General features: G+C 44.3%; 1 protein-coding gene across 1 annotated transcript; it reads right to left on the reverse strand.

Annotated features, from left to right (window-relative positions):
• Nucleotides 1-820: 820 nt before the first annotated feature.
• Nucleotides 821-22,890, reverse strand: DHRS13 (dehydrogenase/reductase 13). Its single transcript, XM_089682993.1, has 6 exons — nucleotides 22,568-22,890; nucleotides 19,365-19,483; nucleotides 17,541-17,664; nucleotides 11,911-12,222; nucleotides 4,737-6,477; nucleotides 821-1,397 (listed from the first exon to the last, which is right to left on the reverse strand). The coding sequence occupies exons 1-5, from the start codon at nucleotides 22,692-22,694 to the stop codon at nucleotides 6,218-6,220; spliced, it is 942 nt and encodes a 313-aa protein (XP_089539119.1). The 5' UTR covers nucleotides 22,695-22,890; the 3' UTR covers nucleotides 821-1,397; nucleotides 4,737-6,217.
• Nucleotides 22,891-26,603: the final 3,713 nt, after the last annotated feature.

Genomic DNA, 26,603 nt, shown 5'->3' on the forward strand with positions numbered 1-26,603 from the left:
TACTACTGCAATTTAGTCTTTTATTGAGATACCACCTATCATTCTATTAGTTTTACAGTCTGCTTATGAAGTATTGTGACCTCTGGTGCCTGGATATAAGATACTATCTCGTACTTTGCCATTTACTGGAATCATATTATAAGCAACTTGTGTATATACCATTTTCCCTTTTTTATATTACGTGTATATAATCATTTTTATATTTATGACCTTAGTTTCAAGACCTCTGTACTAGTACATAGCCCAGATGAAGGGAGAGTGTGCTTGGCCACCAAAACATGTTAGCTTTATTTTGCTATGAATCAAATTTTATCAAATTACTTTGGACTCCTGGATGTTTCTTTGGCACTTTAATTGGATTATATATTGTATGCATGTGGATTCTCAACTCTGGGTCCTTTTTATGTTACTGAGAGTGGTCCCCATTTTGTGAACTTCTGCCAACCCAGAGCTAGTGTGTCCAGTAACTATTTCAATGACACTTCATAACTATGAAAATACAAATCCAGCTCTACAACAAAAGTGTAATGTAAGTCCTGGCAAAGTCTACATACACTGTATATACACAAAATAGAACAGATCTTTGTTCAGCAAAACAAAATGTGTTAAAACAATCGCCACCTTGTGCCTCCACCCAAAAGGAAAGCAACTCACCTTTTTTGACCCTCACATCAAGGAAGATCAAACAGTTTTCAAATGATCCACGCCAAAAAGTAACAGCTCCACGCACAACTGGACTTCTGAAGATGTAACCATATATCTTATGAACTGGAATTCCATATGTATATCCAAAAGGAATAAGAAACTCACAATAGTGAAATACTGCTATGCCTTCTTTATTAAAATAAAGCCATTATGCACTCACATGATTCAAAATGCAAGTATAGCATCATTAGAACATATTCATATATAAACCTCAAGCAGGCATAAGAACAAAAACACCAAGTCAATCCCTCAACCCCATCACCACAGGGTCACTCCTATAAAAGGAAACACCCTGTAAAAGAGGAAATAAACTTGCCTTCCTGCGTTAATGCTGCTGCTTTGTTTCATCCTGGCCGTTGCAAATATTCAACCTTTCCAGAGTTGAATACCTGCCCCCCCCCCGCCACATGCAGTGGTTGTTCCCGGGGCTCTTATGTCCTGTAGTAATGTACGAGCCAAGAAGAAGAACCAAAGAAACAGAGCAGCAGGTATCCCACACACCCAGAAGTGTGGTTAATTACGCCTCCTCTTTTTACAGATTGTTCCTTGTACAAGTGGCAGTATGATGACAATTTCTTGAATATTCATACCAAAAATTAAAAGGTTCCAAAAATGTATAGAAAAATACATTATTACTTTGCTGTGTAGAGTTTAGTCAGTTATCTTTGGAAGTAACATATGCCACTAGAGACCTGAAGCAAAGAAAGAAAAAAAGAAAAAAAAAAAAAGTTATATTCACCAGTATCCATACTCGAGAATGCCATCATTTATTCTGAAGCAAAGAATAACCAGTTATGCAGAAAATCCAAGTCTTTGCTCAAGAAGTGTTCTGTACAGCTTTTGACAGAATGCAGCCTGGCTTAAAGAACCCACTTTTAGTGGCTCTAAATATGGTGGAGCTGCCTAGCATTTAACAAGGCTGATCAGTGGTTGTAAAATATGACTGTACAAAATGTCAAGAAAGATTAGCTGGAGTATTATTTAACTGGAAAACTCAAGAGGTTTCTATTGTGGAAAAAATAAAAAAAACATACCATCCATCTACTATGCAGACAGCTCAAATATCTGTTACATATAAAAAAAAAAAAAAAAAACACAACTAGCCTGCTATCTATTTTAATCCCCATAAATCAGATATCCAGATCAGTTTCTTTTAAGACATCTGTGCAGAAACCCCTAATTTTCAAATGATTCAAGTTTAATCAATACACATTAGAGTACAAATAGAGATGTAGAGTGCATCCAGAAAGTATTCACAGTGCTTAACTTTTGCCACATTTTGTTATGTTACAGACTTATTCCAAAATAGATCAAATTAGTTTTTTCCTCAACATTCTACAAACAATACTCCATAATGACAGACAATGTGAAAGAAGTTAGTTTTGAAACCTTTGCAATTGATTAAAAAAAACAAAAAACACACACACACACACACACACACACACCCTTTGCCATGACACCCAAAATTGAGCTCTGGTGCATCCTATTCCCACTGATCGTTCTTGAGATGTTTCCACAACTTGATTGGAGTCCACATGTGGGAAAATTCAGTTGATTGGACATGATTAGGAAAGTCAAACCTGTCTATAAACATCCCACCGTTAACAGTGCATGTCAGAGCACAAACCAAGCCATGAAGTCCAAGGAATTGTCCGTAGACCTCCGAGACAGGATTGTATCAAGGCACAGATCTGGGGAAGGGTACAGAAAAAAATTTCTGCAGCATCGAAGGTCCCAATGAGCACAGTGGCCTCCATCATCTGTAAATGGAAGAAGTTTGGAACCACCAGGAATCTTCCTAGAGCATGCCACCCCCTCGGCCAAAATGAGCGATCGAGGGAGAAAGGCCTTATCCAGGGAGATAAAGCACCCGATGGTCATTCCGAAAGAGCTCCAGTGTTTCTCTGTGGAGAGGGAACCTTCCAGAAGAACAACCATCTCTGCAGTACTCCACCAATCAGGCCTGTATGGTAGAGTGGCCAGATGGAAGCCACTCCTCAGTAAAAAGGTAAATGGCAGCCCACCTGGAGTTTACCAAAAGGCACCTGAGGGAATCTCAGACCATGAGAAACAAAACTCTCTGGTCTGATGAAACAAAGATTGAACTCTTTGACCTGAATGCCAAGTGTCATGTCTGGAGGAAACCAGGCACCGCTCACCACGTGGCCAATACCATCCCTACAGTGAAGAATGGTGGTGGCAGCATCATGCTGTGGGGATGTTTTTCAGCGGCACGAATTGGGAGACTAGTAAGGATCAAAGGAAAGATGAATGGAGCAATGTACAGAGACATCCTTGATGAACACCTGTTCTAGAGTGCACTGGACCTTAGACTGGGGCGACGGTTCATCTTTCAGCAGGACAACGACCCTAAGCACACAGCCCACATAACAAAAGGAATGGCTATGGGCCAACTCTGTGAATGTCCTGGAGAGGCCCAGCCAGCCTTGAACCCGATTGAACATCTCTGGAGAGATCTGAAAATGGCTGTGCACCGACGCTCCTCATCCAACCTGATGGAGCTTGAGAGGTACTGCAAAGAAGAATGGGAGGAATTGCCCAAAAATAGGTGTGCCAAGCTTGTAGCATCATACTCAAAACAACTTGAGGCTGTAACTAGTTCTAAAGGCGCTTCAACAAAGTATTCAGCAAAGGCTGTGAATACCTATGTAAGTGTTTTTTTTTTATTTTTAATAAATCGCAAAGATTTCAAAATTAACTTCTTTCATGTTGTCATTATGGGGTATTGTTTGTAGAATGTTGAGGGGAAAAAAATTGAATTTAATCCATTTTGGAATAAGTCTGTAACATAACAAAATGTGGTAAAAGTTAAGCGCTGTGAACACTTTCTGGATGCACTGTATACCAGAACTTTATTGGGCCAGAGGAATTGAAGTTTGCATTAATGGTCCATACAAAACACCTACAACTGAAGTAGGTTAGCAGTCAGAAATAATGTATTATCCTTCAGTGCTTATTAGTGTAAAACACATATGAGAAGGTAGCAGGAATGTGACATTATCAGATAAAATACAAACGTCAAAAATACCTTTAGCTCCTTTAATTTGGCCAGCAGCACTTGTATTGAGATGGTGATTCAAACATTATACTTTAGTTTGGGCAGCCAGCAACAGGTTGAATGGCTCTGGGGGAATCTGGAAGGAAGGTCTCTTATACAAGTTCTTAGGTCTGCCAATCCACTGCAGGCATTTCGTTGTGCCTGTGGGCTTTTACTTATTTTAAAGCATTTAAAAAAAAAAAAAAAAAAAAAAAAAAAAAAGCAGAGACTCCATGGCAGACATGTGCACAGCCAGAAAATCTGGAACAAGAATTTTATATTATTTTGGAAGGAGCACAACAGGTATTCCTCTGTATCTGCAGGCTTTGTATAGGGATAAAACATTTTCCCATATATACGCGCACACACACTTAACACTGTCTTTTTTTATTGTAAATCTGTAAGAGTGCATCTAGAGAACAGACAAACATGCAGGCATGATCAGACTGATGTAAGGCCAAACCTCTGCATAACCAAAATGGACTGTGCATTTTAGGACAGACTTTTAGCACAGCGGAACAGTATTCAGTGTGTCGTGTTTAAATAGGGATTTCAGCACCAGTTTCTTATAGGTTGCCACACTGTATGTAGGAATCATCATTTTGTTGCTACATTGCAGTACAGGAATGAGACAGTCATAAAAAATTGTGGTTACTGTACAGGTAAATGTTAAAAGGATAAGTTCACCTTTTGACCAAAAATAATAAATGCAGGTTTTTTTGCAGGCTTGAAGGAGCCTGTAAACCATAGCACTAGCAATCAGCAGTATTGCAGATGCCAAGCAGGTCTCCTACAGACATCAGTATATCTGCTTGCCCGTACGGAATGTATGGTGAGCAGCGGCTGCAGCATGTTACACCCTAAAAACGGGTGGAACATGTAACATCTTCCCAAAAGGTAAACTTTTTATAACCCTCTCCACCCTAAAAATGAGGGGGGAACATGTAACATGTTCCCAAATGTAAAAACTTACCTTTTAAGCTAAAGGTTAGGCTTTGCTTTCAGATTTGGCTTGAGAGCCAAATTTAGAATTAAGGAATGATTATTTCGACTCCAAAACATTAAGTGTTATAAGTGCAAGTGCCAAATACATATATCATTGACTTAAAGCAGTATTACATCCAAAAACAAAAAAGTAATCTTTAGCAGCTTACCAATTCTTAAATGTGGTGACCACATTAGCTTTCTCTTTCAGGCTTCCCCCCCCCGTTTTCACCTGGTGATACAGCCAGCTACACAGTTTCGATCTCAGACTGTCTCCATTCTGACTGGAGATGCAACAGAGACACCTTTGGATATCAGCATTATCAATCTGGGGAGAGGGTATTAGATGCACTAGAAAATTCAGAGGGACCTGTAACAAATTAAAGCTGAACTCCTGCTAACACTTTTTAAGAATTTCCTTTTGGGGTAAAGGTTTCTTATAAATTGATTAAAGCTGAACATTGTAAGCAGCCCTGTCAGTGTTAAATGGTTTGTCTTAACCCTCTAACTGCCACTTTTGCTGGACAGTTTGGTCTGTCAATAGAAGCTGAAAGATAACAGACTTACTGGCTGGATCACCAGGTGAAAATAAAAGGGAAAACGTCCAAAAGGAAACTAATGTAGCCAACACATCCAAGAACTGATATACTGCGATGTAATACATTTTTGGAATTAATACGGTTTTAAAGTATTGGTGCTTAATCGAACAAAAAAAAAAAAAAAAAATCCACAACAAATTTCAGAACATAAAACAGAAGGTCACACCAAAAAAGATGAACAGATCCTAAAATTGCAACAGTGCAGAAATGCTTTTACTAAAGTCAAGCCACCTAAGGTCAGTTATAGGTAAAGTCTAGTGGACTGAACCACTGTTGGAAATTCCCTGCCATTGTTGCCGGCTCTGTTTTCACGCTCATTAAGAGTCTCGCTCTTCCTGCTGGGTCTTCCCCTTCTAAAACAGTTAAGAATCTAAGGGGGAAGGACAGTAGGACTGTTATTATAAAACGGCAACACAAAACTCAAAAACGGAAGTTATGCCACCAGAATTCCTGAGAGGTAAGAAACAGTTCAGTGGTTCCAGCATCTACAAAAAATGAAATAAAGGTATTCCTTTAAAAAACACAAACAGTTGGCTGGCTGAAGTTCTAAATGAGATGAGATCTACAGGTCTAAAAACAGACATGAGGAGTGAAGCCTGGGAAAAAAAAACAAAACAAAAAAAACAAAACAAAAAAAACACAGCTTTAAAAGATTTTGGCCTACTTTCTTGAAATAAACCAGAGCTCTACAACCTAAGAAAAGTTCCTAGGCTCATTCATGGGACCTTTTGCTCCATTGCTACATAACCAAGGTTAGGTGCCATATTTAAACCCAACTTTGCCAGTTACCCCATAATAAGCAACAGTAAATGACTACAAGGGTTTAGGCAGAATTTGGAACATCCCTGGAGTTAAAGGATATGAGGTACAATTATTTGAGGCTCAGGAGATCCTCACTAGCTTCCCACAGCTTCTTGGCCACAGCATCATCACGGGCGTGGGACTTGACCTGTTGAACCTGGCAGTTGCTAAAGTAACGTCCACTGTACTGTTCAATTCCTTCTTCCACAGCACAGTAAATGGAGGTCTGTGCACCATCCATGGGTGTCCGGAGGAAGAGCCAAAGTAAAGGGAAGAGTGCTACCTGAAGCCAGTATGGCAAGCTGCGTCCTAAATTAGTAAGAACTACCCCTGTGAAGAGAGAGGAGAGAGATTAACAAAAGAGAATCATTTCTTTGTGTGCTTCCAGAGTACACACTAGACATGTCAAGAATTACACAGATTGTACAAAATAAGTCTCCTCCTGAGCACAATGTACAACTATGCGCATATACAGATCAAAACAGATGGCTACCGACAAAAATAAAGTATGATGATTAATGAACAAAATCATATAAAAATGACAGCATTCCCTTTTTCTTTTTAAATTTACGTTAACCACTTGCCTACTGGGCTCTTTTACCCCCTTTCTGCCCAGAACAATTTTCAGCTATCAGCACTCTCATACATTGAATGACAATAGCGCAGTCATGCAACACTGTACCCAAACTAAATTTTTAGACAAATAGAGCGTCCTATTGGTGGTATTTAAACACCACTAGAGTTTTAATTTTTTTAGATAAAACAAAAAAAAAAAAAAAAAGTTTTAGTTTCTGTTCTAAAGTTTTGTAAAGAAGTCATTTTTCCCCTTCACTGATGGGCACTGGTAGGCTGCTCTGATGAGGAGTCACTGATTCAACTGTGTGTACACACACACACACACACACACACACACACACACACACACACACACACACACACACACACACACACACACACACACACACACACACACACACACACACACACACACACACACACACACACACACACACACACACACACACACACTGAGGAACAGAAGTATTTAAACACCCTGCGATTTTGCAAGTTCTCCCACTTAGAAATCATGGAGGGGTCTGAAATTCACATTGTAGGTGCATTCCCACTCTGAGAGACAGAATTAAAAAAAAAAAATTCAGGAAATCGCATTGTATGACTTTTAAAGAATTTATCTGTCTTGCACTGCTGAACATAAGTATTTGAACGCCTAAGAAACAGCAAGAATTCTGGCTCTCAAAGACCAGTTACTGTGCCTTTAAAAAGTCCACCTCTACTCCACTCATTTATCTAACTTAGTAGCACCTGTCTGAGCTCTTTAAAGACACCTGTCCACCCCACAGGAAGTCAAACACCAACTGCTACCATGGGCAAGACCAAAGAGCTGTCAAAAGACACCAGAGACAAAATTGTGGACCTCCGCAAGGCTGGAAAGGGCTACGGGGCAATTGCCAAGCAGCTTGGTGAAAATAGATCAACTGTTGGAGCAATTGTTAGAAAATGGAAGAGGCTAAAGACGACTGTCAGTCTCCCTCGGACTGGGGCTCCATGCAAGATCTCACCTCGTGGGGTATCACTGATAAGAAAGGTGAGGAATCAGCCCAGAACTACACGGGAGGAGCTGGTCAATGACATGAAAAGAGCTGGGACCACAGTTTCAAAGGTCACTGTCGGTAGAACACTACGCCGTCATGGTTTCAAATCATGCATTGCACGGAAGGTTCCCCTGCTCAAGTCATCACATGTCCAGGCCCGTCTGAAGTTTGCCAATGACCATCTGGATGATCCAGAGGAGGCATGGGAGAAAGTCATGTGGTCAGATGAGACCAAAGTAGAACTTTTTGGTCTAAACTTCACACGTTGTGTTTGGAGGAAAAGAAGGATGAGTTGCATCCCAAGAACACCATCCCTACTGTGAAGCATGGGGGTGGTAACATCATGCTTTGGGGGTGCTTTTCTGTTAAGGGGACAGGACGACTGCACTGTATTAAGGAGAGGATGAATGGGGCCATTTATTGTGAGATTTTGAGCAACAACCTCCTTCCCTCAGTCAGAGTATTGAAGATGGCTCGTGGCTGGGTCTTCGAACATGACAACAACCCGAAGCACACAGCCAGGATAACCAAGGAGTGGCTCCGTAAGAAGCATATCAAGGTTCTGGAGTGGCCTAGCCAGTCTCCAGACCTAAATCCAATAGAACATCTTTGGAGGGAGCTGAAACTCCGTGTTGCTCAGCGACAGCCCCGAAACCTGACAGATCTAGAGGAGATCTGTGTGGAGGAGTGGGCCATAATCCCTGTTGCAGTGTGTGCAAACCTGGTCAAGAACTACAGGAAACGTTTGACCTCTAATTGCAAACAAAGGCTTCTGTACCAAATATTAACATTGATTTTCTCAGGTGTTCAAATACTTATGTTCAGCAGTGCAAGACAAATAAATTCTTTAAAAATCATACAATGTGATTTCCTGAATTTTTTTAAAAATTCTGTCTGAGTGGGAATGCACCTACAATGTGAATTTCAGACCCCTCCATGATTTCTAAGTGGGAGAACTTACAAAATTGCAGGGTGTTCAAATACTTCTGTTCCTCACTTGTATACACACACACGGAAGTGAGTACACACCTCACATTTTTGTAATTATTTTATTATATCTTTTCATGTGACAACACTGAAGAAATTACACTTTGCTACAATGTAAAGTAGTGAGTGTACAGCTTGTATAACATGTAAATTTGCTGTCCCCTCAAAATAACGCAACACACAGCCATTAAATGTCTAAACCGCTGGCAACAAAAGTGAGTACACCCCTAAGTGAAAATATCCAAACTGGGCCCAATTAGCCATTGTCCCTCCCTGGTGTCATGTGACTCGTTAGTGTTACAAGGTCTCAGGTGACTGGAGAGCAGGTGTGTTAAATTTGGTGTTATCGCTCTCACTCTCTCATACTGGTCACTGGAAGTTCAACATGGCACCTCATGGCAAAGAACTCTCCGAGGATCTGAAAAAAAGAATTATTGCTCTACATAAAGATGGCCTAGGCTATAAGAAAATTGCCAAAACCCTGAAACTGAGCAAGACCATACAGCAGTTTAACAGGACAGGTTCCACTCAGAACAGGCCTCACCATGGTCAACCAAAGAAGTTGAGTGCACATACTCAGATTCATATCCAGAGGATGTCTTTGGGAAATAGATGTATGAGTGCTGCCAGCATTGATGCAGAGGTTGAAGGGGGGGGGAGGGGGGTCAGCCTGTCAGTGCTCATACCATATGCCACACACTGCATCAAATTGGTCTGCATGGCTGTTGTCCCAGAAGGAAGCCTCTTCTAAAGATGATGCACAAGAAAGCCCGCAAAACAGTTTGCTGAAGACAAGTAGACCAAGGACGTGGATTACTGGAACCATGTGCTGCGGTCTGACGAGACCAAGTTAAACTATTTTGTTCATTTGTTCAGATGGTGTCAAGCGTGTGTGGCTGCAACCAGGTGAGGAGTACAAAGACAAGTGTGTCTTGTCTACAGTCAAGCATGGTGGTGGGAGTGTCATGGTCTGGGGCTGCATGAGTGCTGCCAGCACTGGGGAGCTACAGTTCAATGATAAAACTGTGAATGCCAACATGTACTGTGACATACTGAAGCAGAGCATGATCCTCTCCCTTTGGAGACTGGGCCGCAGGGCAGTATTCAAACATGATGACGACCCCAAACACACCTCCAAGATGACCACTGCCTTGCTAAAGAAGCTGAGGGTAGAAGGTGATGGAATAGCCAAGCATGTCTCCAGACCTAAACCCTATTGAGCATCTGTGGGGCATCCTCAAACGGAAGGTGGCCTTCAGATTAGCACAACATCACTGCGTACATACGTCACACACACACACACCTTTTTGTGCATCTTAAAATGCACATATTAGGCCTGGAGGTTTGTCAAAAGCCCCAAACATTTTGTAGCACCCTGTCCTAGTCAGGCTAAACTTAGTTTTTCACAAACAAAAGATTTCCCAGCACACAGCAACATGTTACAAAAAGGTGAACCTATCCTTTCAAAGGATGAAATTTAGTAAAACAAAAAAAAACCCTTTATACTCACCTAGGTGGATGATCCGATGCTGCATCTGCCCTCCCCGCCCTGCAGTGAGAACGGAGCAATCAAAGACTGCTGATTGCTCAGCTCTCAGCGAGCAGAGCTGGGGACCAAGTTGTCAGCTCTTTGCTCTGCCCCCTCCAGCACTCTCTGGAGTGCTGGGTTTTGAAAGGGGATGAAGCAGCTGACTCAGGCTCTCAGTGGATCACTGAGAGGCTGAGCCAGGTGCCGGTCCAAGCTTTTGGGTAGATCCCAACTATATGGTCAGGATCTTTATAGAGCCTGGACCAGCTCTGTGACGCCCACTGTCAGCTCAAAATGAGGAGAAACAAACATTTTCCTTTGAGGAGCTTGAAAACAGATAACTAAAATCATCTACACCATCAGCCCCACCCCGCAAGCCAGAGTACTAGGTGTCATTCTAGACTCCAATCTGTCTTTCCAGCCCCAATCGCTGACAAATTCATGCAGACTCCACCTCCGCAACATCTCCAAAATACACACGTTCCTAACTCCAGAAACTACAAAGCAATTCATTCACTCCCTGATCATATCACGACTTGACTACTGCAACTCCCTCCTCGCCAGCCTACCCACACACAGACTATCCCCGCTTCAGTCTATCCTGAATTCTGGGGCCAGACTCATATACCTTACCAACCGCTCCGTAACCGCCACCCCTCTCTGCCAATCCCTCCACTGGCTTCCGATTGCCCAACGCATAAAATTCAAAATACGAACATTGACGTACAAAGCTGTTCATAACACTGCCCCAAGGACTTCTCCAGGGCTTCCCCCCATCCTCTGGAACTCACTACCCCAATCCATCAGACTGTCACCTACCCGCCTCACCTCTAGGCGCACCCTGAAAACCCACCTCTTCAGAGAAGCCTACCCCGCCCTCACCTAACTGCTGATCTCCTCCGCTCTCCCACCACTCCATCCCCCACAGCTATTTCCTCCTGTACAACTCTCCCCTCCCTCCTAGATTGTAAGCTCTAAGGAGCAAGGCCCTCGAACCCCTCGTGTATTTTATTGTTACTGTACTGTCTCGTGTATTGTCTCCCATTGTAATGTACAGCGCTGAGCAAACTGTTGGCGCTATATAAATACTGTGTAATAATAATAAATAATAATGTGCTGCCTTCTTAGCTGCAACCAGTCAGGAGCTGACAGTTGAGAACCCAAAATGTGCTCAAAAGCAGAGTACTTCTGAGCTCAAGCTATCGAGGGACACTCAAGGATCAGCCCTCTCAGTAGACGCCCTTGCCATTCTGAAGTGTTTTTTTTTTTTTTTTTTTTTTTTTTTTTTTTTAAGTGATCCCAGGAACCACTGGTTGTTGAAAGAGGAGTGGATCCACACTTCCGTCAACTGTAAAAGTGCTGGCCATGTAGTTGCCAGTGAAAGGCTTAAAGGCGTTAATGGTCAATATGAGATAAATACATATTTTTACGCTATAACCCATGGTCTCTGTTTTACGGAAAAGCTTCAAATTATTAAAAGGGTGCACACCAATTCAAAAAGGTTCACATATCCCTGAAATCAGTTAAAAAGGGAACCTGGCAAAAGAAGAAGCAAGCCAAAAAAGGTAAATTTGCCATAGGTCGAATACGGCTACTACTCTATACCCTGCTTATCCGCTGAGCTTTGTTCCTTACCTGGATGGACAGAGTAGCAAGTCACTTCAGTTCCTTGTAATTGGTTGGCCAACTCCCGGGCAAACAAGACATTTGCAAGCTTGCTGTCACTGTAGGTCCTAAACATTTCTAACCAAGTTTCACCAGCCGGGTTTAGATTCTTAAAGTTGATTCTTCCCCACTTATGTGCATTAGATGCAAGAACAACAATGCGGCTTGGGGTACACTGCTTAAGGCGATCCAGAAGTAAATAAGTCAGTAGAAAATGCCCTAGGTGATTGACGCCGAAGACCATATTGAAGCCATCTAAAGTCTTGCCTTTAGCTGAAAGTCCTGCAGGGATCAAAAACATGTAACATGATTAGGGCTGTAAATACTTTCACATCATTAAATTCTTCACACATCGTTTGTTAAGGACATCCACTTTGACTAAGATTACCATTTTAGCTTCTGAAATGTACTGTGTTTTTCGCAGCAGTATCTTCAACAGTATTTTAAGGCAGAAAAATGTGGATTTTTTTGGTTTAACAGTAAAAAAGTCATTTATAGAAAATCACAAGGCACAGTTTCTTATCCAGAACTGCTGGGTTATGCTGCCTTCTTCTGGTGGCAAGCTTCCCCGTCTAGGCATATCCCCTTCCTGCACAGGACAGCCAGTTTTAAAGCAAGCAATGAGGAACCATACAAGAGGGGGAATTCCTTGTGTCTTGTGATGTACCCCAAAATTTTACAGGTAAAACCAAAAATTTATTGACATCACAGGACACAGGGTTTCTTCATATCCATAACAATTGGGATGTCCCAAAGCACTGAATATTAAGGGTGGGCAACCAACAACAAGCCCCACAATCCACAAGAAAACGTGAATCAGGAAGCAGCCTTTCCTTTGCAATGACCCACAGGCCGAACAAACAGATTCCTGAAATGTAGCCATCCAAGGAGTGAAACACCTTTTATTGAGGGCGTTAATTAGGACAGAATGATAGTGACACAATGGGGTTGATTTACTTTCTTTTGGGGGGGGGGGGGGTGGCTCCGTCCCCCCACCCCTTCCCCTGGCAGAAGTGGCACAGGACACAGTGATCTGAGTGCTGTAACTGGGAGTGGCCAGCACTCAACTCTGCTCATTGTGTATGCAATGGGGAGGCTGACCAAAGCAGAGTCCATCAGTAGGGGCACCAGCTACACTTATCCGCAGCTCTGTCCCCAACTGGCTCCCAGCAGAGATCACCGAAGCCGCCTCCCTCTCCTCCGCTGTTAACATGTACACGGGAGGAGGAGAGAACTATTTTCTTATACTGTTCCTAGGCAGAGGAGGGGGATAGAGTGACTGGGACGGGGGGGTTTGAAATTCTGAGAAGGTGCCAAAAAGGTTTGACCACTAGTTGTAGAATAGTGGAAAACCATGCCCTCTTTGGCCAGAAAGGAGTAATCATAATTACTGGAACACTCTCCTGGATTTTTCTCAATACTAGCAGGATCAACTGAAAGGGGAAGGGGGGGCAGAGGCATAACACAGGTGAAATCTCCAATGTAGTGCCAAAGCATCTGTCCCCAGAAATCCTTTGTGTCTGTGCAGAGAAAAAAAACTGAGGAAGTTGTGCATTCTCCCTGGAAGAAAACAGGTCCACCTGTGGTTGCCCCCAATTGCGGGTGATCAGAGCAAAGACCTCCGGGTTCAGTGACCACTCTGCCTCCTGGATACGTTGCCTGCTCAGGAAATCTGCCACCTCGTTCAATGTGTCTTTAAGGTGGATTGCTGATAAGGAGAGCAAATGGTTCTCGGCCCAATTTAAGATCTCTACGGCTAGCAACTGCAGGGACTTGCTTCCCAAACCTCTTTACCTTGGTAGGGACCTTTACTACTGTGTGCAAGGATTCTTGACTGTGATCCCACACCTGAGGTCAGGGTTCCCAAAGCACACATGACTCTCCTTGATTGGACTGCAATAGAGATACAACATTCTGAACTTTGACTCTTCTCCCCTGGTAAGAAGATACACTGTTCCACTGAATTGATCCGGTAGCCCAGAAACTGCACTTCCTGTGCAGGCTCGAAATTAGATTTTTGGTAGTTTATAATCCATCCAAAAGTCTCCAGATGATCATGGGCCCTGACCAAATCCTCCTGCAATTTTCCCCTAGAAGGGGCTATAAAGAGAAAATGGTCTAGATAAGGAATCACTGCAATCCCCTGGAGACGAAGTGGTGCGAGAGCTTCCGCCATTACTTTCATGAAAATCCACAGAGCGGACATAAGGCTGAATGGAAGAGCTTTGATTTGTAAATGAAGAATCTGTTTCCTTATATTTACTGCAAACCTGAAGAATACCTGAGACTGAGGAGCAATGGAAATATGAAGGTATGCGTCCCTCAAATCTATTGACGCCATGAAGCATCCTCAAGTCAAAACGTTCCTGACCATGAAAATGGAGTCCACGTGGAATTCCTGTATAGGACAGACTTGTTAAGAGGCTTCAGGTTGAGGATGAGACAATCATTCCCTGAAGGTTTCACCAGAAAGACATGAGAGTAGAAACCCTGTTTTTCCTCTGGTGCTACCTGTATCACAACTGTGTTGCATTAGATCCTGTAGAAGGGTCTTCATAGCCAGTGCCTTGGTTGTGTCTTTCGGCAGATTTGTGACCTAAAACCTGTCTGGAGGGCGATCCACGAATTCTATCCTGCGTCCCTGGGAAAGCAAAGTCAAAATATACTGACTTGATATGTTTTCCCACTGATGCAGGAACCCCTGAAGCTTGATTTTTGTGAGGACAAAATTTCTCTCTCTTTCTCCTGGGCCTTGTTAACCAGCTCCCAAGCTTTTTTGAGGTCGGGGAAAAAAACAAAACAAAAAAAAAAAAAAAACAACACTACACGTTTAGGAGGCTGAATATATATAGGAAAATATTTTTTTGCCCACTGTCCTATCCAGAATAGAATCTAGATCTGGACCAAGCAAAAGATCCACAAGTAAAAGGAATTCCGCAAAGTCTACTTTTTGATGCCATATCCCAGGGCCAGGTTTTTAACCATATCGCTCTTCTGGCCAAATCGGATAAGGCTGCTGATCTTGCAGACATTCAAATAGATTCAGCTGAAGCATCCACTACACAGGTGAAACTCGAAAAATTAGAATATCGTGCAAAAGTTCATTTATTTCAGTAATGCAACTTTAAAGGTGAAACTAATATATGAGAGACTCATTACATGCAAAGCAAGATAGTTCAAGCCGTGATTTGTCATAATTGTGATGATTATGGCTTACAGCTCATGAAAACCCCAAATCCACAATCTCAGAAAATTAGAATATTACATGCAATCAAAACAAGGATTGTACATAGAACAATATCGGACCTCTGAAAAGTATAAGCATGCATATGTACTCAGTACTTGGTTTGGGCCCCTTTTGCAGCAATTACTGCCTCAATGCGGCGTGGCATGGAAGCTATCAGCCTGTGGCACTGCTGAGGTGTTATGGAAGACCAGGATGCTTCAATAGTGCAAAAGTGCAGTGTTCATAAAACAAAGCAAAACTAAAATCAGCCCAGTATGTGAATAATAAAGTGTCCAAGCAAACGAAAGATCTCTACCATGAATTAGGTGAACTCTTCATAAAAATATCCACATAATAGTGTAGAAAACTCTTGAAAGTTATTAGCTCAAATATACATCGCCAGAGCACTCCACCATATATATCAGTAGCCATTCAGGTGATATAAAATGAGAACGCTCCACATAGTGTAAAATCAATGCATCAAATATCAATTAAAAACAGTACACACACTAATTATATATATATATATATATATATATAAAACACACATATACAGTGGGGCAAAAAAGTATTTAGTCAGCCACCAATTGTGCAAGTTCTCCCACTTAAAAAGATGAGAGAGGCCTGTAATTGGCATCATAGGTAGACCTCAACTATGAGAGATAAAATGAGAAAAAAAATCCAGACAGACAATCACATTGGCTGATTTGGAAAGAATTTATTTGCAAATTATGGTGGAAAATAAGTATTTGGTCAATATCAAGAGTTCATCTCAATACTTTGTTATATATCCTTTGTTGGCAATGACAGAGGTCAAACGTTTCCTGTAAGTCTTCACAAGGTTGGCACACACTGTTGCTGGTATGTTGGCCCATTCCTCCATGCAGATCTCCTCTAGAGCAGTGATGTTTTGGGGCTGTTGCTGGGCAACACGGACTTTCAACTCCCTCCAAAGGTTTTCTATGGGGTTGAGATCTGGAGACTGGCTAGGCCACTCCAGGACCTTAAAATGCTTCTTACGAAGCCACTCCTTCGTTGCCCGGGCGGTATGTTTGGGATCATAGTCATGTTGGAAGACCCAGCCACGTTTCATCTTCAATGCCCTTGCTGATGGAAGGAGGTTTGCACTCAAAATCTCACGATACATGGCCCCATTCATTCTGTCCTGTACATGGATCAGTCGTCCTGGTCCCCTTGCGGAGAAACAGCCCCAAAGCACGATGTTGCCACCCCCATGCTTCGCATTAGGTATGGTGTTCTTTGGATGCAACTCAGCATTCTCTCTCCTCCAAACAGGACGAGTTGTGTTTCTACCAAACAGTTCTATTTTGGTTTCATCTGACCATATGACATTCTCCCAATCCTCTTCTGGATCATCCAAATGCTCTCTAGCAAACTTCAGATGGGCCCGGGCATGTACTGGCTTAAGCAGGGGGACACGTCTGGCACTGCAGGATCTGAGTCCCTGGCGGCGTAGTGTGTTACTGATGGTAGCCTTTGTTACGTTGGTCCCAGCTCTCTGCAGGTCATTCACTAGGTCCCCCCATGTGGTCCTGGGATTTTTGCTCACCATTCTTGTGATCATTGTGACCCCACGGGGTGAGATCTTGCGTGGAGACCCAGATCGAGGGAGATTATCAGTGGTCTTGTATGTCTTCCATTTTCTAATTATTGCTCCCACAGTTGATTTGTTCACACCAAGCTGCTTGCCTATTGCAGATTCCATCTTCCCAGCCTGGTGCAGGTCTACAATTTTGTTTCTGGTGTCCTTCGACAGCTCTTTGGTCTTCACCATAGTGGAGTTTGGAGTGTGACTGTTTGAGGTTGTGGACAGGTGTCTTTTATACTGATAAGTTCAAACAGGTGCCATTGATACAGGTAATGAGTGCAGGACAGAGGAGCCTCTTAAAGAAGAAGGTACAGGTCTGTGAGCCAGAAATCTTGCTTGTTTGTAGGTGACCAAATACTTATTTTCCCCCATAATTTGCAAATAAATTCTTTCCAAATCAGCCAATGTGATTGTCTGGATTTGTTTTCTCATTTTGTCTCTCATAGTTGAGGTCTACCTATGATGCCAATTACAGGCCTCTCATCTTTTTAAGTGGGAGAACTTGCACAATTGGTGGCTGACTAAATACTTTTTTGCCCCACTGTACATACACACACATACATACTAGAAATGGTTTGCACACATTACATTATATTGTAAAGTATATGACACATAAAAATCCCCTGAAAGGAAAGCAAATACAAAAGTATATTGCACTGAAAAATATAATGGAAAAAACAAACAAAATGAATAGCATAAAAAAAAAAAATTACAAAAAAACATTACTATAATATATATCAAAAAGGACATAGAAATGAAAATTACCTGCATTGTTGATTAGTATATCCAGCCGGGGTTCACTCTGAAGAAATGTTATGCAAAATGACCTTATGGATGCCATAGAGGCAAGATCAAGCTTCATGAACAGTACCTCGTTGTTCCCAGATAACTGCAGAAAATATACAGGAGAGTGATCCTGTTATTATAAACCATTACCTTACCACGTGAAGTATAATGCACACAATCATTGTATACATTGGCACACCCCACCTACTGAAAGGAATGAGTGACTTTGTATGATTTTAAAGCAGTGATGCATGTGACATGGAGTGCGTATGTTCCCGTGTTATCTGCCTCGCTGTCCTCTGTGCTGGTGCATCTATTTTGTTCTGTTGAATCAAATATTACACAAAGCTCTTTCCTACAGATGTATTACAAAATGCTGTAAATAAGAACAGCCATTATGGAGTGTTCTCTACCTGCACAGCTACAGCAGATGTGAAAAAAAATCAGCAACCTATTAAGAGAAGTTGAGGAATACACAACTTCTCTTAATAAGTTGCAGAACTAGGGTTGTTGGTTTGATTTCCAACAGCGGCACCACCCGCCTGGAGTTTGCATGTTCTCCCTGTGCCTGCGTAGGTTTCCTCCCACACCCCAAAGAAAAGTTGGTAGGTTAATTGGATCCTGTGTAATTTGGCACTGGTTTGTGTATGTGGAGTTGGGGACCTTAGATTGTACGCCCCTTGAGTGTATGTAAAGTTGGGGACCTTAGATTGTACACCCCTTGAGGGTTAGGGACTGATGTGAATGTACAATATATATGTAAAGAACTGCGTTGACGGAGCTATACAACTACCTATGATAATAGAGAAAAAAAAAGCCAAAACACATACATACTCACCTATATGGCTGCAGTACTGATCCCAGCTGCAGCTGTCCCCTGCGGGTTTAACATGAAAAACGGAATGAGCTGTTCTCAGTCTTCACTGAGCAGAGACTCCATGACTGTCCCTTACCATCTCTTCAGGCTGTGGAGGGGGGCAGGAGGGGCTAGTTCAGGCTCTCAGTGGAATGCTGAGAAGCTGAGCCAGCTACAGATCCAGGCACCTGGGGGAACCTGACTTTAAAGTCAGGATCTTTCCAGAACTGGCTGCGTGCCATCAGCCAATAGTGGACTTTAGCCCTCTGTCAGATGAGTACAGGTCAAAAGGAGTGCAGAAGGAAATGCACTCGTGACCCACTGGGGAAGTAGGGCCAAAAGAGCTTTGGCCCTACTTCTCCATTAATGGTGCTTACAGACACTGCAGAATGGGGGGTGCGCTGACTGCAATTGCTGGCTTTTTTATAGTGCCGAGAAGGAGCGGTCATTTAGTTCCACCACTGAAGTAAACAAAAGGGCAGGGTCACCAGGTAATGCCACTACATGACTCCACCCATTTGTTTACTTTAGTATTGTGTTGGAATGACAGCTTCTTGGCGCTTTTACTCAATGCAACTTCATCTTTTACCGAAAATTGGGTAAATTATTGTGTGTGCCCTAAAATTAACTTTAGTGTATTTTGTACTGTAATTTTGCATTTTATAAACTGTTGCGCTAATATCATGTGACCTAAAAAATTTTAAATACCACAAATGTATTATCTAGGTTGTATGCTTTCAGAAAATGTATGTTTGAGGGTTTTCAAGTAAATATTCAGGCCTAAAATTATTTTCTAATCATGTGAACCTAAAATGTTAAATAAAAAAAAAAAACAAAACATGTGGCTGAACTGATGGAACAAACAGGACACCCCTAGGAAGGGGGCCTAAAAGACATGAATTCAGGTTAACACTTCATATACCACACATCTGAGGTTGTCCACTCACTCTGCGGATGTCATAGGCAGCAGCTTCCGCCGTCTCCTGGTTACGGCAGGCGAGGATAACCCGAGCTCCTCGTTTAGCCATGTCTAGAGCCGTCATTTTACCGATTCCTACATTTCCTCCTGTAAAACAAAGAATGACTTTTGGTGTTACACTTTAAGGGCTTAATTTATTTCAGCTACTTATATAGCGCCTTCAATTTACGCAGCACTGTACATATATATTGTACATTCACATCAGTCCCTAACCCTCAAGGGGCGTACAATCTAAAGTCCCTAACTTACATTCATACATACACATACTAGGGACAATTTAGATAGGAGCCAATTCACCTACCAGCATGACTTTGGGGTGTGGGAGGAAACCCACGCAGGCACAGGGAGAACATGCAAACTCCAGGCAGGTGGTGCCATGATTGGGATTTGAACCAGCAACAGTAGTACTGCCAGGCGGAAGTGCTAACCATTTATCCACTGTGCTGCCTTAAAAACCAACATGTAAAAGAATGCATCAAAAATAGAACTGTCTGCCTATCTGGGTACATTACCAGGGTGTGCGCCGTCCTCTCGGACACTATACTCTGTGCACCCCCATCACTGTATTCCGTATGTCCCCCCCATCCCTATACTCCATGTGTGTCCCCTCCTCTGTCGCTATATTCCGCGTGTGTCTCCCCCCCCCCTCCTGTCACAGTGCTCCGCGTGCCTCCCCCCTCCTCCTCCTGTCACTGTGCTCCGCGTGCGTCCCCCCTCCTCCTCCTGTCACTGTGCTCCGTGTGCGTCCCCCCTCCTCCTCCTGTCACTGTGCTCTGCGTGTCCCCCCCCCTCCTCCTCCTGTCACTGTGCTCTGCGTGTCCCCCCCCTCCTCCTCCTGTCACTGTGCTCCGCGTGTCCCCCCCCTCCTCCTCCTGTCACTGTGCTCCGCGTGCGTCCCCCCCTCCTCCTCCTGTCACTGTGCTCCGCGTGCGTCCCCCCCCTCCTCCTCCTGTCACTGTGCTCTGCGTGTCCCCCCCCTCCTCCTCCTGTCACTGTGCTCCGCGTGCGCCCCCCCCCTCCTGTCACTGTGCTCCGTGTGCGTCCCCCCCTCCCCTCCTGTCACTGTGCTCCGCGTGCGTCCCCCCCTCCTGTCACTGTGCTCCGCGTGCGTCCCCCCCTCCCCTCCTGTCACTGTGCTCCGCGTGCGTCCCCCCCTCCTCCTCCTGTCACTGTGCTCCGCGTGCGTCCCCCCCTCCTCCTCCTGTCACTGTGCTCCGCGTGCGTCCCCCCCTCCTCCTCCTCCTGTCACTGTGCTCCGCGTGCGTCCCCCCCTCCTCCTCCTGTCACTGTGCGTCCCCCCCTCCTCCTCCTGTCACTGTGCTCAGCGTGCGTCCCCCCTCCTCCTCCTGTCACTGTGCTCCGCGTGCGTCCCCCCTCCTCCTCCTGTCACTGTGCTCCGCGTGCGTCCCCCCTCCTCCTCCTGTCACTGTGCTCCGCGTGCGTCCCCCCTCCTCCTCCTGTCACTGTGCTCCGCGTGCGTCCCCCCCTCCTCCTCCTGTCACTGTGCTCTGCGTGTCCCCCCCCCTCCTCCTCCTGTCACTGTGCTCCGCGTGCGTCCCCCCCTCCTCCTCCTGTCACTGTGCTCCGCGTGTCCCCCCCTCCTCCTGTCACTGTGCTCCGCGTGCGTCCCCCCCTCCTCCTCCTGTCACTGTGCTCCGCGTGCGTCCCCCCCTCCTCCTCCTGTCACTGTGCTCCGCGAGCGTCCCCCCCTCCTCCTCCTGTCACTGTGCTCCGCGTGCGTCCCCCCCTCCTCCTCCTGTCACTGTGCTCCACGTGCGTCCCCCCTCCTCCTCCTGTCACTGTGCTCCGCGTGTCCCCCCCTCCTCCTCCTGTCACTGTGCTCCGCGTGTCCCCCCCTCCTCCTCCTGTCACTGTGCTCCGCGTGTCCCCCCCTCCTCCTGTCCCCCCCTCCTCCTCCTGTCACTGTGCTCCGCGTGTCCCCCCCTCCTCCTCCTGTCACTGTGCTCCGCGTGTCCCCCCCTCCTCCTGTCCCCCCCTCCTCATCCTGTCACTGTGCTCCGCGTGTCCCCACCTCCTCCTCCTGTCACTGTGCTCCGCGTGTCCCCCCCTCCTCCTGTCCCCCCCTCCTCCTCCTGTCACTGTGCTCCGCGTGTCCCCACCTCCTCCTCCTGTCACTGTGCTCCGCGTGTCCCCCCCTCCTCCTCCTGTCACTGTGCTCCGCGTGTCCCCCCCTCCTCCTGTCCCCCCCTCCTCCTGTCACTGTGCTCCGCGTATCCCCCCTCCTCCTCCTGTCACTGTGCTCCGCGTGTCCCCACCTCCTCCTCCTGTCACTGTGCTCCGTGTGTCCCCCCCTCCTCCTGTCCCCCCCTCCTCCTCCTGTCACTGTGCTCCGCGTGTCCCCCCCTCCTCCTGTCACTGTGCTCCGCGTGCGTCCCCCCCTCCTCCTCCTGTCACTGTGCTCCGCGTGCGTCCCCCCTCCTCCTCCTGTCACTGTGCTCCGCGTGCGTCCCCCCCTCCTCCTCCTGTCACTGTGCTCCGCGTGCGTCCCCCCTCCTCCTCCTGTCACTGTGCTCCGCGTGCGTCCCCACCTCCTCCTCCTGTCACTGTGCTCCGCGTGTCCCCCCCTCCTCCTCCTGTCACTGTGCTCCGCGTGTCCCCCCCTCCTCCTCCTGTCACTGTGCTCCGCGTGTCCCCCCCTCCTCCTCCTGTCACTGTGCTCCGCGTGTCCCCCCCTCCTCCTGTCCCCCCCTCCTCCTCCTGTCACTGTGCTCCGCGTGTCCCCCCCTCCTCCTGTCACTGTGCTCCGCGTGTCCCCCCCCCCTTCTCCTGTCACTGTGCTCCGCGTGTCCCCCCCTTCTCCGTCACTGTGCTCCGTGTGTCCCCCTCCTAGTCCGTCACTGTACTCCGTGTGTCCCCCCCCCCTCCTCCTCCGTCACTGTACTCCGTGTGTCCCCCCCCTCCTCCGTCACTGTACTCCGTGTGTCCCCCGCCTAGTCCGTCACTGTGCTCCGCGTGTTCCCCCCCCCTTCTCCGTCACTGTGCTCCGTGTGTCCCCCTCCTAGTCCGTCACTGTACTCCGTGTGTCCCCCCCCTCCTCCTCCGTCACTGTACTCCGTGTGTCCCCCCCCTCCTCCGTCACTGTACTCCGTGTGTCCCCCCCCTCCTCCGTCACTGTACTCCGTGTGTCCCGTCGTCCCCCATCCTTCTCACCGGTGACGATGACGGTCTTCCCCCTCAGGCTCTGCTCGCTCTTGCACTGTCTCCCCCGGATGAGGTTGTAGTAGAGGAGGATGTACAGGCCCACTCCTATGGCCGGAATGAGGAGGACAGGAACCATGTTGTCAGCTGATTACAGAACACTGATCCCGGATTATCTCATTCTCGGAGCTCAGCCCTCCCCGCCATAAATCCGATATAATGCCAGGACCGCCCACTACGGGACAAACCTCTTCCGTGTCCTGGCCTGGGGTGGGGGGGGAGAACTCTCCTATCACTGTTACATGGGGCTCGTCTATGCGATGTGTGTCTGCCATTGGTGTCAGGAGAGTCCCCTCCCCTCAGAATCCCGCCCTTTTGGTTTGTGTTTTACTCTGAAAGACTACAAATGTCACAACCCCGTCTGTGTGTGTCTGAGAATCCACCTCAAATGATGGATTACTTTGTGTGGCCTTATAATGTGGACAATGGACGGTTTATAGCGTGGAATTCCCACTGAACGTTCAGTCTATTCAGTCAGATCCATCTGAGGTGATTCCAGAGGTGTGGAAAGTCTCATTTATAGGCTTCATCCGCACAGGAACCACATTCTCCCACGTCCTAGATTCACATGGGTGGTGTATTCAAACAATAGATTCACATGGGTGGTGTATTCAGACAATAGATTCACACAAGAGCTATGTTCTTAAGGGTGCCTATGTTCACACGGCTGCTACATTCACACAAGTGTTATATTCACACAGACACTACATTCACACAAATGTTATATTCACACAGACACGACATTCACACAAATGTTATATTCCAACAGACACTACATTCACACAAGTGTTATATTCACACAGCCGCTACATTCACACAAGTGTTATATTCACACAGACACTACATTCACACAAGTGTTATATTTACACAGACACTACATTCACACAAGTGTTATATTCACACAGACACTACATTCACACAATTGTTATATTCACACAAGTGTTATATTCACACAGACACTACATTCACACAAGTGTTATATTCACACAGACACTACATTCACACAATTGTTATATTCACACAGACACTACATTCACACAAGTGTTATATTCACACAGACACTACATTCACACAAGTGTTATATTCACACGGACACTACATTCACACAAGTGTTATATTCACACAGACACTACATTCACACAAGTGTTATATTCACACGGACACTACATTCACACAAGTGTTATATTCACACGGACACTACATTCACACAAGTGTTATATTCACACAGACACTACATTCACACAAGTGTTATATTCACACAGACACTACATTCACACAAGTGTTATATTCACACAGATAATATATTCACAAGGCCGCTACATTCACACAAGTGTTATATTCACACAGCCGCTACATTCACACAAGTGTTATATTCACACGGACACTACATTCACACAAGTGTTATATTCACACAGGCACTACATTCACACAAGTGTTATATTCACACAGACACTACATTCACACAAGTGTTATATTCACACAGACACTACATTCACACAAGTGTTATATTCACACAGACACTACATTCACACAAGTGTTATATTCACACAGATAATATATTCACAAGGCCGCTACATTCACACAAGTGTTATATTCACACAGCCGCTACATTCACACAAGTGTTATATTCACACGGACACTACATTCACACAAGTGTTATATTCACACAGGCACTACATTCACACAAGTGTTATATTCACACAGACACTACATTCACACAAGTGTTATATTCACACAGACACTACATTCACACAAGTGTTATATTCACACAGACACTACATTCACACAAGTGTTATATTCACACAGACACTACATTCACACAAGTGTTATATTCACACAGACACTACATTCACACAAGTGTTATATTCACACAGATAATATATTCACAAGGCCGCTACATTCACACAAGTGTTATATTCACACAGCCGCTACATTCACACAAGTGTTATATTCACACGGACACTACATTCACACAAGTGTTATATTCACACAGGCACTACATTCACACAAGTGTTATATTCACACAGACACTACATTCACACAAGTGTTATATTCACACAGACACTACATTCACACAAGTGTTATATTCACACAGACACTACATTCACACAAGTGTTATATTCACACAGATAATATATTCACAAGGCCGCTACATTCACACAAGTGTTATATTCACACAGCCGCTACATTCACACAAGTGTTATATTCACACGGACACTACATTCACACAAGTGTTATATTCACACAGACACTACATTCACACAAATGTTATATTCACACAGACACTACATTCACACAAGTGTTATATTCACACAGGCACTACAATCACACAAATGTTATATTCACACAAGTGTTATATTCACACAGACACTACATTCACACAAATGTTATATTCACACAGACACGACATTCACACAAATGTTATATTCCAACAGACACTACATTCACACAAGTGTTATATTCACACAGACACTACATTCACACAAGTGTTATATTCACACAGACACTACATTCACACAATTGTTATATTCACACAAGTGTTATATTCACACAGACACTACATTCACACAAGTGTTATATTCACACAGACACTACATTCACACAATTGTTATATTCACACAGACACTACATTCACACAAGTGTTATATTCACACAGACACTACATTCACACAAGTGTTATATTCACACGGACACTACATTCACACAAGTGTTATATTCACACAGACACTACATTCACACAAGTGTTATATTCACACAGACACTACATTCACACAAGTGTTATATTCACACAGACACTACATTCACACAAGTGTTATATTCACACAGATAATATATTCACAAGGCCGCTACATTCACACAAGTGTTATATTCACACAGCCGCTACATTCACACAAGTGTTATATTCACACGGACACTACATTCACACAAGTGTTATATTCACACAGGCACTACATTCACACAAGTGTTATATTCACACAGACACTACATTCACACAAGTGTTATATTCACACAGACACTACATTCACACAAGTGTTATATTCACACAGACACTACATTCACACAAGTGTTATATTCACACAGACACTACATTCACACAAGTGTTATATTCACACAGACACTACATTCACACAAGTGTTATATTCACACAGATAATATATTCACAAGGCCGCTACATTCACACAAGTGTTATATTCACACAGCCGCTACATTCACACAAGTGTTATATTCACACGGACACTACATTCACACAAGTGTTATATTCACACAGGCACTACATTCACACAAGTGTTATATTCACACAGACACTACATTCACACAAGTGTTATATTCACACAGACACTACATTCACACAAGTGTTATATTCACACAGACACTACATTCACACAAGTGTTATATTCACACAGATAATATATTCACAAGGCCGCTACATTCACACAAGTGTTATATTCACACAGCCGCTACATTCACACAAGTGTTATATTCACACGGACACTACATTCACACAAGTGTTATATTCACACAGACACTACATTCACACAAATGTTATATTCACACAGACACTACATTCACACAAGTGTTATATTCACACAGGCACTACAATCACACAAATGTTATATTCACACAAGTGTTATATTCACACAGACACTACATTCACACAAGTGTTATATTCACACAGGCACTACATTCACACAAATGTTATATTCACACAGACACTACATTCACACAAATGTTATATTCACACAGACACTACATTCACACAAATGTTATATTCACACAGACACTACATTCACACAAGTGTTATATTCAGACACTACATTCACACAAATGTTATATTCACACAGACACTACATTCACACAAGTGTTATATTCACACAGACACTACATTCACACAAGTGTTATATTCACACAGACACTACATTCACACAAGTGTTATATTCACACAGACACTACATTCACACAAGTGTTATATTCAGACACTACATTCACA

The sequence above is a fragment of the Staurois parvus genome, unplaced genomic scaffold, assembly GCF_062004578.1.
Source record: "Staurois parvus isolate SC_StPar_1 unplaced genomic scaffold, SC_StPar_1.0 ptg000299l, whole genome shotgun sequence".
Lineage (NCBI taxonomy): Eukaryota > Metazoa > Chordata > Amphibia > Anura > Ranidae > Staurois > Staurois parvus.

What these genes read in the sequence shown, in the direction of transcription:
- DHRS13 (XM_089682993.1), bottom strand. Translation starts at nt 22,694, where the DNA reads ATGGTTCCTGTCCTCCTCATTCCGGCCATAGGAGTGGGCCTGTACATC. An exon ending in CTGCCTATGACATCCGCAGA is followed by an intron (nt 17,665 to 19,364) that starts GTGAGTGGACAA and finishes TATTTTCTGCAG; the next exon opens with TTATCTGGGAACAACGAGGT. An exon ending in TATACTAATCAACAATGCAG is followed by an intron (nt 12,223 to 17,540) that starts GTAATTTTCATT and finishes TGATCCCTGCAG; the next exon opens with GACTTTCAGCTAAAGGCAAG.